Below are 13207 nucleotides of genomic sequence, written 5' to 3' on the forward strand. Positions count from 1 at the left end.
AAACCCGGGAACCCCCACCTAAAAGTTAATGGTCTTTCCCCCCCACCTGTGGGCCCCCGGCCCCCAAGGGGGGGGTAAGGACCCCGGCTTTTTTAAAGGGTCGGGTTCCTCCCCACAGAAGGGCCTTCCCGGCTAATTCCCCCCCCCCCCCCCCCCCCCAGAGAATCCTCCGGAGCTATGATAACAGTTTCATCTGTTCTGTCCACCGGGGACGGGGAAACTATTTTTTTCTTTCTAATTAAGAGCCCCTGGGGCTCACTAAGGGAGAAGTCGACTCAGTAGGGCTGTTCTGTTTTTAGAGAAGAATGAAATCCAAAAATCAACCTATCAGATTTTATAAGTGATAAGGTCCCCTTCTAATAATAAAATGGAAAAAGAAACAGATCCGGGGGGAGGTTGGGAGGGAGATGCAGATGTAGGCAACCGTGGGAGGCAGAGGAAGAAGGAAGAAAAAGAGAAAACAAAATAGAGAGGAAAGAACGGTTGTTGAATTCTGAAGTTCACGTTACCCCAAGTAAATACAAGGTTCCAACCAGCCGGGGCTGGATTTCAGAGTCAGATAGTCATGCCTTCGCAATGCAAAATGACAGGGATTCATTGCTCATCAATGGCCCTTTCCCCTTAAAAATGATCAGAGGCTCTTTCCAAAGTGGATTACCTGTGACCAAGAGGTGGAGGAAACCATTCTCTCAGCTACAGTGTCAGGGCCATCGCCTCAAGAGGCAGTAGAGACCCACTAGGAATAAGGCGGCGGCTGCTTTTCCCAGTGACACTGCCAGGGGCCCGTCCCCGTGGGACACAGCAGCAAGCGCCCGACTCCAGGAGCCACTGCCTGGAGTCAAAGGAGGTCTGGCTGCAGTTTTAAACCCAGTTCCCCACACAAGTAAAGGATTTGCTAAGTAAAGTAATCATGTAAACCAGACTTCAGTATTTTTGCCTTCCAGGTGTTCTGATGTGTATCTATTTTATAACTCATGGCTCTTTCTAATTGTCTTCATTGACATTCTCTGCATCATCTTCACTATTATTATCTTTGCTATTCCCACTTCGTATAAAAAACTCATAAATTTGAGCCACAGAATTTAAAATGCAGGCATCTTGACTGTTTAAACTTATTATGCTTCTGATATTATTATGCCTATGCTGCCTTAATTCAATACCAAAACAGGACTGCCCTCAAACTCTGCATATAAAGATTACATGACCCTCTTTGTTATTTTCAATTTTTTACTGTACTTTTGATGCCTCCCATCCACTCCATTCCCAGGACTATGGATCCTCTCCACATAACTTGCTTTTATAATTTACTTCTAAGGTATAGGAAGACTCATAAAATTGACAAAATCACAGTGGGATTATGTAAAATACAGATTTTGCTGTGCCCTCCTTGATGGCTTGGTTTCCAGTTATTTTCTTTCACCACTAGAGGGCACCTCCACCTGAATAGAAAAAGCAACCCAATTTAAACTACCTGGGAACACATTTTTGTCTTCCTTCTGGGTGAATGGAATGCCCTAGTTTGTACTATTCACTGTGGTTTCATCAAGTTGCTCATGTATCAAACTGTAAACTCTTCCAGGTCAGGGACCATGTCTTTTACTTCTTTAATATAAAAGTCTCTGGCACAGGGTTAGTTGCAGAGTAGATGCTCAATAAATAAGAGTTCATTAATTGGTTGCTCAGTATTTTAGGAAATGGAGTATAAACAAAGACGAGGTCATCAGTTATATTGATGACTGGGACATTCTTCTTCCTTAACCTTGTGACTCAACCTGACGCTCCCTGTCTAGAGCAGTCCACCATATACACATAAACGCATTTGACATATATTCCTTCACTCAATTTCAGATGTTTCTGAAGGTTTCAGAGTGAATTGATTTTGGAAACTTGAGAGTTAAACACAAGATTAGAATCCTATTTTCTTGCCTCTTTTAAAATTTCTCTTCTCCTTTTCCTCTCTGTTCTTCCTCCTTTTTTTTTCCTCCAAGACCCTCTGTTTGTTTGATTAGGTCTGTGATCTAAATACATCTAAGAAGTACCAAATGGTCTCAAAAGTGATTTTGTGGATTCAGATCGACTTACATTTTCATCAGATTCTTTCTGATTTTCCTTATGGGGAAAAAAAATCCCTTTGTGGGAAATCATAGCCCTTTGTGTGTGTGAGATGCCACTAAACTAGTGCATTCCATGATTAAAATGGGAAATCACCCCCCACTAGCTATCATTTGCAAGTGTTAGTTTTTGAAACACTGATCTTTGAAGGGTATTAAGGAAAATATGAGAGAGAAAAAGAGAGAGAGAGAGAGACTACAAATATGCTTTTCCCCATCCCAATACTAACAATGAAAACAAAACAAGCTACCAAAACTAAAAAATACCAGTCCTCATCAAAGCAATCGAGAAATAATACTTAGGGATTAAGGACTTAAAATAGTCACTTTATAAATTGTCTAAGCCACGTCTGTGCCCTTGTTAACTAAGCTGCTAATCGGTTAAACACAACTTCTGTGTAGCACAGCATTCTAGGTCTTCAGATACCTCTGCATCATCTCTCCGGCACCACTGAATTCAGAGTGTGGGCCATGTCATTAGGTTTCGTGAAAGGCAAGGTTTTGCTTCAAGTGCGAGGTGTCCAACAGAACTCTCATGCAGTATTGTCTCCACACTCAAAAGCCCTAAACCACAGATCCCTTCCAGCCAGTGCAGCCTCGGCCTGCCAGCCCTGAACCCAGCTAACCGGGGTTGTGTCCCTTTCCTCTTCAATCACACTCACCCCCCATTCCTCATGCCCCCCTCCTCTTTTACCCAAAGGTTGCTTGCTTTCAGGAAATGACCTGAAACACATTCAAAACAAGATAATGGATAAAGAATAACTTCAAATTACCCTTTCCAGAGGACCCTTTCCAGAGGATTCTTTTCCTTCATTGTAACAACAATCAAAAAAAATCCCTCTTTTCTATTATCCAGGCATGACAAGCTCTTTTCTAGGACAGCAGGGTTTTCCCGGTGCTTGTGGGCGACAGTGGGGACGTGCTGCCCCTCACAGGGCTGCATGCCGCTGTCACTGTCCACGGTGCTACAGCTGCTCCTCAGGGGCACCAGCTCATCTGAAGCCAGAGTGGGCTCTGCAGTGGGATGTCCCTCGTCATCTCAGAAGACTACACAGAGTGGTGCATGTTACAAAACTGTCTCCTGCCAAGAACGTTCATGTGAATACAAAGACTGCCTCTGCTAAATATCCTTACACACACGTGGATTTCTCGGTGCCTGCCTTTGGAGCAGTCTTTCCCTCTAATCATCATCATCGTTACAATAGTAACAGTGCTAACAACTATAATTAATGCTGACGGTGTCAGCACCAGGGAAAAAATCTTCATACATGGCATTTTCTCCCTGAGGTGAGAGTGTTTCTTTCTAATTATATAATTCCCACCACCTCCAAGAGCCATGAGTCCTGGCACCATGATGGTCAGAACCGGGGGACAGGAAGGACTCAAGCATGCTGTTACAAACATTTTTAAATCGTCCCAGAGGGTTGGCCAATTCTAAGAAGGTGTGTCAGCCAACATCAGGTTAGTCTAGAATCAGGGGAAAGAAACAGCCTGGCCTGGAAAGTCAGGCCCTGCCCATCAAGAAAGCTAGATACCCCCGGGTGTCCTGTGGGTGAGAGAATTTCCAGCTGGGCCTGGTTTGGGGGATGAGAGTCTGGTTTAGGTCTCTTTATCGAAAAGCCTTCAAAACTAGGCTGGACAGTGGCCAGAGCAGAGGTGACACAGAAGGAGCAAAGACTGAAGGAAGAGCTCAGTAATGGAAGAGAATACGCGCAGAACATGCGGGCGTGGGGCAGTCTCCTGGCCAGAGCCCGGGCTCCCAGCTGGCATCTGAATTGGGGGTACTGATGGAGACCTCTTGCCATCATCTCCCGAGGAAGCAGACTGACCTGGAAATGTCCTCAGGAGCCTGACACATACACATACGGAGGGATGTACGCATCACAGTGATCAACAATGACAACAGAGCCGCACACCAGAACAGCTCTGCAGTCAGACCCTGGCGCTAATCAACGGGGAGCAGCCGAATATGATGTTAGGCATCCCTTAGCTGCATGGATGGAGTGGAACGTGGAACGGTGACCCAGGCCCACAAGCTGGCAGCCAACAATACAACATTGATGCCCCAGACCAATGCCTTTATCACTGGCACACCACACACACACACACACACACACACACACACACACACACACACGTAAGACACTCTCTGCCCGCAGCACACACGCTCCTGGGCCTTACTTGTCATCGCAGTAGGTGAACTTCATGTCCATGCTGTGGCGGCTCAGGAAGGTCTTGCTGTCCAGGGGGATGTCCATGTGCGACGGGTGCTGGATGGGCTCGCACATGATGATGAGGCAGGAGAGCAGGGGCTCCTTGTAGCCACAGAGACCCCCGTGAGGGGGGCAGTTGTTGTAGACCTTCACCTGGCCGGTGCAGTGCAAGACCTGGAGACCAGCCATGGAGGGTCAGATGTGGGGCTGAGAGCATGGGGCGGGGCGCATCTGGGGCTCAGCCCGTGCCTGGTGTTGCCCTACCTTCCAGGTGGCGGACTTGAGGTTGACGGTGCGGCCTCTGTTGGTGACAGTGCACTTCATCCTCATGAAGAAGTCCCGCTCTGTGGACATGTCTTTGCTTTTCTTCCCAAAACCAGAGCCTGGGTGAGGAAGGGTGGACAGAACCATTGAGCTTTTCATTTATATACAGAAGAGGGACCTGGTTGCAGTGTTGTCTGTTCAATGTATTGTTTGTATTTCCCAAGTCTCTGCTCTTTTAGCACCTGTAGCTTGCCATGAATGCTGAGGACCATCTTGGCCTATGGACTAAAGCCTTCTCATCTCCTGCTTGCCCCCCAACTGGAGTACAAGCACCTAAAGACTAGGGGTGTTACACTGTTTTCTTCCCATGGCACCTAGCACGTGGGGGGTGCTCCCTTCAGAGCAGCAAGGCAATGAGTGACTATTGGCCACAATCTCAGCAAAACTCTGCTGGGGCCGGTGCAGCCTCCCTAGGAGGAATTCCAAGGGATAGTCTAGGTGAGACCACAGTGACTCCAAGGGGATATGCCTCTCAGAATAGAAATGTCCCTCACACACTCCCGTCTTTTCCTCATTCCCATCGCACAGGAATGTGTACCTTCCTCTGCCCTATTTTCCACCAACCATGGCTGTATTCAGGATAATGTGCAATCGGCTTTCCCCCTCAACTGACTTATGTGAAGCTCAAGAGAGACCTCTGGTAGAAATCTCCTGGGATTTGGTGAGCAAGTCCACTCTGAGAATTAACTCAACATGGATATCCTTTCTCAGCCAGAATTAAATAAATCACCAAGACAAACAATATAGCTTCCTTCCTTATAGTTTCCAAATAGCCTGCCCATTCAGAACTTTCTCCACTTTCTGTAAAACAAAGTGATAAATGCAGAAAGAGTCATCTGAGTCCCTTTGTCCATGTCTAAATTCTGCCTTACACACCATCCCGATCCTGGGTCCCCAAGGTGCACCCCTGCCCCCTGCCCAGCATCCGAGAACATTTCAGAGCCTGTTTCAAATACTCGCACTCCTCCCTCCAGGCACAGCCACCAGCCTCTGCACCTAAACCTCCTGAGGGCTGTGATGACTGTCATGTCCCCAAAGATCTGTGTGTCCAGTGAACTGTGTCACCTTTGATTCTATCTTATACATCCCCAGGAGAGCCTACTAAGTAATGGACCAAATTGGTGGATTTTTTTAAAAGAAAGAATATTCCTCCATAGTGATAATAAAACCATGCCTTCCATACTTAATGATGTTTCCTACAATTTTAATTTTCATAGGTGGGGTTGGCATATCAGGAGATGTTCTTATATCTTGGGGCCTGGCCCACCACCAAAACCAGCTCAAGTGCTGGAAATGAGTGTGGCTGTAGGTTGGATTATTATTCCTTGGCCTCCTAACTTGTTAGCCTCTGGATTCTTGCCATTCTACCATTTGATTAATCTTTCTAATCAGATTACTCCACCCCTGCTCAAAAACCTTCAATAGCTCCCCGCTGTCTACAGGATAAAGTTCGAGGCCCTCCACCTGGCCTTCAAAGTTTTTCACAATCTGCCTCCTGGTCTTATCTTCCTCTTGGTGCTCAGACTAACCCTTTGCTTCCAGATTATGAGTCCACTCAGGCCGGCACCTTCAATAAGGAGCTGCTTGCTGATTTACTGAGTTTGATACCAAGTCCTGGATACGTGGACCAAGAGACCTAAAGTTTACTTAGATAAATAGACTAGGATCATGCTGTGAATCATGGCACTGGAGAGCTGGAAGGTCCTAGACTTTGCCTGGTTCAATACTGCCAATTTGAAAAGAAAGATTCCAAGGAACCGAGTAATGAAGGGACTTGGTTCAGGTCACATGGTCAGACAGAGACTAGAGACTGAGAACCCAAGGACCAATGGGTTTCTGGAGCAGAAAATATAAAAGAGTCTTTGGTTTTCTCAGGCTTCAAACACCTGCTTTAGGAAGGGATTCAGAGTCTGGTAGCCCCTTCCCCATAGAACCAGAAAAGAAGTTCTCACAGTGCAGATAAGACATGGAACAGCCCATGGAGTGCTCTCCAGGCTGTGTGCTCTAGGAGCTCGGTGGTCCAAGGTCTTCAGGTGGAGAGGATGGGGCTTATGAGAGGTCAGTGGGTGGGTGGGGTGTGGGGGAGGTTGGAATTCTGCATTTTGCAGGCCCAGGCTGTAAGCTCAGTCTATATAACAAGGGTGGAAGTGGGCCAATAAAATGTCTACTTTTGCAGAGTGTACAGTAACAGCAGCCAAACCCTGCAGGCTTAGTATCACTCCCCTGTTATTCAGGTTGGACAAGCACACAGTGACAGGTGAGAGATGTTAAAGGCGATGTTTAGACAAGGGCAGAATCTGCCCAGGGCCGTGATCAATGTCAAGTTCAGACGGGACCTTGAAAGTCACTGACCTCCTCTTCTGCCCAAAGCCTCCGTCTTGATAATATCCCCATTCATATCTTTGCTTGAATGTCCCCATTTATAAGAGATGAAGCAGCAATTCCAACTGCCATTGCAAAGTGCTTTCTGCTTGTATGGGCTCTCCCACCCACCAGCACCTACTGGGTGCCCCACAGGGAGAGTGCAATACACTAAACCTTTTAAATTTCTTCTCCATCAAAATCTACCTGTCCTATGTCTCCACAGGGGACCAGATTTAGTCTTTGGCTCCAGGGTAGCTAGTCTCCAAAGGTGGCCCCAATGAGCCAGCCTCGTGATATTCTCGGCCTGTGTAGTCCCCTCCCACTCTGACTCGGGGCTGGACTGTAACTTGCTCTAACCAACAGAACTGGGAAGAGTGATGCTGTGCCCACTTCAGCATCACTCTGGCAGCTTCCACTTCTGCACTTTGGGGAGCCATGGGCTGCCATGTAAGGAGTCTGGCTGCCTTGGAGGCTTCTGAATATCAGGTCCTTTATGTGCCCTCGATCTCTCACAGGCTCTTCTGGAGTGTGTTGCATGTCGGTTTTTTCTGGACCATGATACTCATGATCCATGTCTCCTATACTCCTATACAAAGGGAATACAGATCCCCTCCCGGTGGCACAAGAAGGAAGGAGACACAATAAAGAATACCTTACCATCTTTGATACTCAGGTTCTCACGGATCTCCTCATGGTCACAGGGATGAGTGAAGTCAAAGATGCTGTGTCCCGTTAGCTCCACCTGTTTCAAAAACAAGGCTGGACTTTAGTATTCCTAACACTGAAACAGAAGGGTCCAAGAGGAAGCTGAGGCACCTTCTAGATTTGGACATAGGAAAGAGACCGAATCTGATCTTCTCAGATTCCCAGCTCAGTGTGAAGTCCACACACAGGCGGATGTAACAGGACTGCCCTTGATGTCAGAGAGAGACTTGATTCAGCAGAGCTGTCCACCAGGATGGCCTTCAGCAATGCCAAACCCAAGGCCAGGGGGTGAAAGTGTGGTTCTGAGGCTGTGGTTGGGGACCAGAGAGGGCGGGGAGGGGGGGTATGTGCAGAGACAGATCAGGAGGGATGTGATCAGAACCTTCCACTAATTTCTACCCCCAAATAGAAACATTTCCCCTTTGTGAAAGAGCCAGAGGCGGGTGGTCACCTGTGTGAGTCCCATGAACTTGCTGATGTTTTCCGACAGAAAGATCATGTCGCCATCCTGGGTCACCACGGCAATGAACCCCTCCAAGGCCTTTAGGTACAGGTTGTCCATCTGCTGGTCAGCCTCAGCTTCGGACTCATTTTCAGAGCAAACTGGAAAGAGAGGGGGGGGGGTTGAATGGCTTGCATGAATGTGGTGTTGACACAGATGTGACTGGCATAGCCGGATGTCTGCCAGGGATGGCGCACAAGCATGGAGTGGGGCTTTTCTGGAAATGCACACGGCCAACCATCTAAGTGTCTGCCACGTGCCCAAACAGGGGGCCTGGGATGAGCACACAGGGTCAGCGAATGTGCCTGAGTCACAGATGCTGCTATTTCTACAGAGGACTAGAACAGGCCCGTCTGGGGACAGGCCAGCCTTTAGAGTCAAGAGTGGGCCCTACAGAGTAGTATCCTGGTGGCTTTCCCTGTTTTGCTGAAATCATGGAACAAAAGGAGGGAAATTCTTTCCTCTCCACACTCTGGTGCAGGAAGCTAGCCGATAGGAAGGGAGACCATCTGGGAATGGCCTTATACCGCACACATACCCACACTTGATCCCTGCTCACTTGGTGACTGCCGACTAACTAGTCAGCTAAACTGATGGCAATGAACCGGAGGCCAGGTGAAGGCGGTGCCCCTGACAATGTTAGGCTCTCAGTTAAGGTCTACACGGGAACAGAGGCTTCAGGAAGACGACGACTGAACTCCGTGCTTTCCAATTAGAGCATGTACCTGAATCACCTTCAGGGCTTCCTAAAACAAGGATTTCTGGGCTCAGGGCTGCTATGTAATTTGGAGGGCTCAGTGCAAAGTAAAAATGTGGGACCTCTTGTTGAAAAATTAAACCAGGCCCAGCACCTTTCTGAGTGTGGAGCCTGCACAGTCCCGCCGCACGAGGCGGCCCTCGATGGGCTCTGTCCCCGGGTTCGGTGGCCCTCGATGGGCCCCGTCCCCAGGGTTCTGACCCAGGAGGCCTCCAGTTGGGGCTGAGAATCTGCTTCCCTAGGAAGCTCCCAGGTGACGTCGGAGGTGCTGGCCCTCGGACCACAGATTGAGAATCACCACCTTGATTCAAGGCCCTGCGAGTGACCCCAAAGCTGGGGGAATCAGCCTGTGTTGGCAGGGGGTGACCTATTTGGGGGTGGGTGAGGAGAGGCTCTCAGCACCATGTAAGTCACACCAGATAGGTGACCACCTCCTCCAGACAGCAGAGGCCAGCCCTGTGATTTCTGGCCTATGAAGGAGGTTTTTTCCTCTTTAATTTCTTTGATCTCAGTGGCAACACTGACTTCAAAATCTGGAGTAATCCCAAGACAACCTTATTTGAGTTAACTAGGCCCAGAGGAAATAGTTCTGCTTAAAATTTCCTGTTTTTAACAGTTCTGACAGAGCGCAACTGGTTTCCATCCATGCCCAGGACACTTGCCTCCACGAGGTGGCGAAATTAGCCACAGCAGCTGGCCTCTGGGGTGGAGGTGGGGGGGGGAGGGAGAGGGGCACTCGGGGGGCCATGAATGGAAACAGAACGTCTTGGAACTGAAGTCACAATGGCTGGAGGACCAGGAAGCCAGCAGGCCGGGCCCCTGGGGACCCGGGGACAGCCGGGCCTCTTTCCTCTGTGGGACTGTTTGCTCCCACAGCACTTGCTTATCCTCTGGGGGCTTCTGAAGGAACCTGGCTGGCTCCCTGTCAGCTGGAGCTGAGGGTGAAGACTGTGGGATAGAGGCAGACTTTCATGCAAGAGGCCAGGGGTCATGAACATCACTTTCGGCTGAAGACTCCGCTGCCTTTTCTCGCTCTTTCCTGCGAGCATGTGCGTTCCCTAAGACATCACCAATCTCTGACTCAGTGTTAGGCACCTGGGAAATTAACTATGCACTTATTATGCCCCCATTATGTATGTGCCTGCCTTGGGCTAGTCACAAAGCAGGACATTAGGTATCTGCCACCAAGTGTCACTTACTCTGTGCTCAGTCCTGTCCTAGGGAATACAAGGGTGTGGAGAGGTGTCAGAGCAACCCTTTCCCCAAGGACTGGACGGTGCTGGTGGAGACAAAGATACACTGCTGTGAGGCTAGCACCACCGGGGGCGCTCAGCACGCTGCCCACGGGCGCCTTCAAATGGCCTTAGGTTTTCGGTCTCGGTTACTTGCTTCCCAAGACCCTTCAGAGTCTGACCCCAAAGAAGAGGGCAGGTCACCACAATCAGAGGCACTTTGCTGAGCTGAAGCCCGCGCAGCCCAGGGAGCACAACAAGATCCTTTAATGCTAAAAATAGCCCCTGTAAACAGGCTTTGATGACTCCCCACAGCCAGGATGTGCGCGGGCTGAGGTTTCGGAGCACTTTTTCCGGAGCACCACTCATTTCCTTCAGGCAGCACCGCCCGTGTGGGGCGGGCCCTCGGGCAGCAGGAGCTGGGCGTCTGGGGTGAGTGGGTGGCAGGGTAGCAGGGCACACGCTCCTGACCAGGCTGTCCCCAGGCGCTGCTGCTGGTCAGGGTGCACGTTTACGCCACCAGGGCCATCCTCCCTCTCTCTTTCCTACTCTGAGAGGTCCCCGCACTGCTTTGACTCTTTGTATTAAAGCCATCCTGCTGAGATCTTCCTGGTTCAGATGTGCTTGGCAGATAGTCCCTACTTAGTTCTCATTCCTTTTAGACCGATTCCTCTCCTCCAGCTCTCCCAGGGCCACAGACGCCCATCCCCAATTCCTGGGGGTACGGACTGCAAGAGCAGTCTTCGTTGCCAGAAGGAAATTATTTTGGGATCCCTTACTGGATCATTAGCCACACCTGTAAGCGCCACCATTCCCAGGGAGCAGGCTTGGGCTACACTCACATTTTGGCAGAAGGTATTGGTTTCACCTATTATTTCTGGCCTCCCCAGTGGCCTTGGAAGTTCACCCTTAGAGAGTCATTCCGTTGTTCTTTACATAACTTACTAGCCTATCTTTCCTCTCTGAATTAACCTTCATAAGCCGTAGCATGGAACTGGGGTTAGCGAATACCTACTGACTGACCAGATCCTTCTTTGGTTTAAGTCTTAAGGAAATGATCTACACAAGGTCAGTATCTCTAGAAGAGATTATCCATTAGCTACTCCTAGACATTTACATCCTAGCCTGAATCAGCTTATTGGCTCCTCTCCAAACAGGATAGAAAAAGGCCTTGGTTTGGAGGGTGAATGAGGTGGGGGGAGGGGGGGAGGTAAAAAAGTAGGGGGTGAAAACCTAGGAAAACAAGCCTGAAAGTGATCCTAAGAAGGCACCAGAAGCCACGTCTGCCTCCACTACTTCCCCCCGTGGCTCCACTCTTCCTGCACGAACATGTCACGGTAAAAACTTCAAAATGTCTTGTCCCACATTTGAATATCTTTCCCTGAATAGTCTAAAGATCAGGAAATCAGAATCTCTTATTAAGACCGATGTCTCCACTAAGCAAATGCCAATGAATCAATAATCAACCCGACAATTCTCTTTAGAAACCTTGCTTGACATGAACCCCCAGCTCTCGTGGAAAAGGAATTTGATTTCACCACATACGCGTGTGGGGAAGTCAAAAAATCCGTTTTAGGGTGAAAAGCCAATTTTGCATATTTACAGTTGTTCAGTGCCCTGCAAATGCAGGTGACCCTCATCTGGTCAACGGTTTGCAGAGCTCATCTTGAAAGAGGATTTAAGACAATCAAGTGGTATTTCCACCGATGTTCCCGCCAGAGTGTGTTCTGTTCTCGGCCCAGCGTGGAAGCTAATATCATAAAGCTATTGTTTCAGTTTGCTTCCGGTGATACAAATCTCAATCGGCAGCCCAGACTCCTAGCCTGAATTTCTTAGCCTTGAGGTTTCCTCTCCAACATTCCCACACAGAACAGCCTACTGTGAGAATCAAAGGGAAACATGTTACTAAGTAAAGAAGAAACTTTTCTAAAGCAAAACCTAGTCTTTTTTAGCCTTTTGAACTCTGAGGTATGCAACCAGCTATTTCCTATGACAAAACGAACCAACATCAGCGCTCACCTTTGTTAGATATGTTTCAATAATGAGTCTATTTTGACCTGGAAAAGCGTGGCAACTCTGCATTTTGACAGAAGTTGCTGAAAGGTAGGCAAGAGGATAGTATAGTTATTATATATATTATATATATATATATTATAGATCGATTTATTGTTCCTAGTAATTTTGATTTCTAAGCTATCACTTATCAAGAGCCTAGTATGTGACAGGCAAGAGGAAATGGGTTTTTATATCCATGTTCTCAATCCTTATCAGCATCGCTTGGTAAGTCCTGTTATCCCCTCTGTGCAGGGGAGGAAAGTCCAGCTCGAAGACAGGAAAGAAATTCCCACAAGGCTGCAGAGAAAAAGCCGCCAGACTGAGATTCCGACGCAGGTCTATCTGCCCACAAATTCTTGCTCCTTTTCATTGAGCCATGTGTGTTGAAAAAGCAAACTATGACTTGGAAAGAAAAAGATCCTGTGTCTCCCACACAATTCCTGGAAACAATTTCAACAACAGGTTGAGGGAATGTGTGGTGGGAGCCTGGGAGGGAGGGGAGAGAAAGGGACACCGAAAGCCATCTATCTCCTCCTCCCCCGGGCGATGCTTGTTGTATGAGAACTCCTTCAAGGACACCAGGACCAGATGGCTCTGTATCCTTTCCTGCCATTTCTTACTTTGGGACAGAGAGGACCAGAGCTGACATGCTGAGGACTCTTGTTGGTCTGGGGCCGAACCCAGCCAGCGGGCAGGCAGTTTGTGTCCACAACTTGCAACAAAGGCTCCCGAGTGGAGATGGGTGAGGTCTCGCTGTGGCCACTCTGCTCCTATCTCCCTTGGCGTGTCTGGCACACAGGGGGTTCCCGTCAGCACACGTGCAAGACGTGCTCAGCCTCTGAGGCAGGTTCCTCTCAAAGTCAGCTTCTGAACCACGGAGGGGCTTATGTACGGGAGAACATGGAAAACAAGGCCATGCACTAAGAGAAAGGACAGGAACAACT

General features: G+C 48.7%; 1 protein-coding gene across 6 annotated transcripts in view; it reads right to left on the reverse strand.

Moving 5' to 3' along the window:
* The window catches only part of EPAS1 (endothelial PAS domain protein 1), a 76348-nt gene that overhangs the window by 15878 nt on the left and 47263 nt on the right, over window positions 1-13207 (reverse strand). For all 6 annotated transcript variants that reach the window (XM_023747120.1, XM_023747111.1, XM_006083391.3 and 3 more), the window contains exons 3-6: window positions 8169-8320; window positions 7670-7754; window positions 4589-4707; window positions 4293-4498 (exon numbers count right to left, since the gene is read on the reverse strand). In XM_023747120.1, the coding sequence (XP_023602888.1) occupies window positions 4293-4498; window positions 4589-4707; window positions 7670-7754; window positions 8169-8320 (562 nt within the window). The remainder of the gene's footprint in view (window positions 1-4292; window positions 4499-4588; window positions 4708-7669; window positions 7755-8168; window positions 8321-13207) is intronic.

This window comes from Myotis lucifugus, unplaced genomic scaffold, assembly GCF_000147115.1.
Source record: "Myotis lucifugus unplaced genomic scaffold, Myoluc2.0 scaffold_6, whole genome shotgun sequence".
Lineage (NCBI taxonomy): Eukaryota > Metazoa > Chordata > Mammalia > Chiroptera > Vespertilionidae > Myotis > Myotis lucifugus.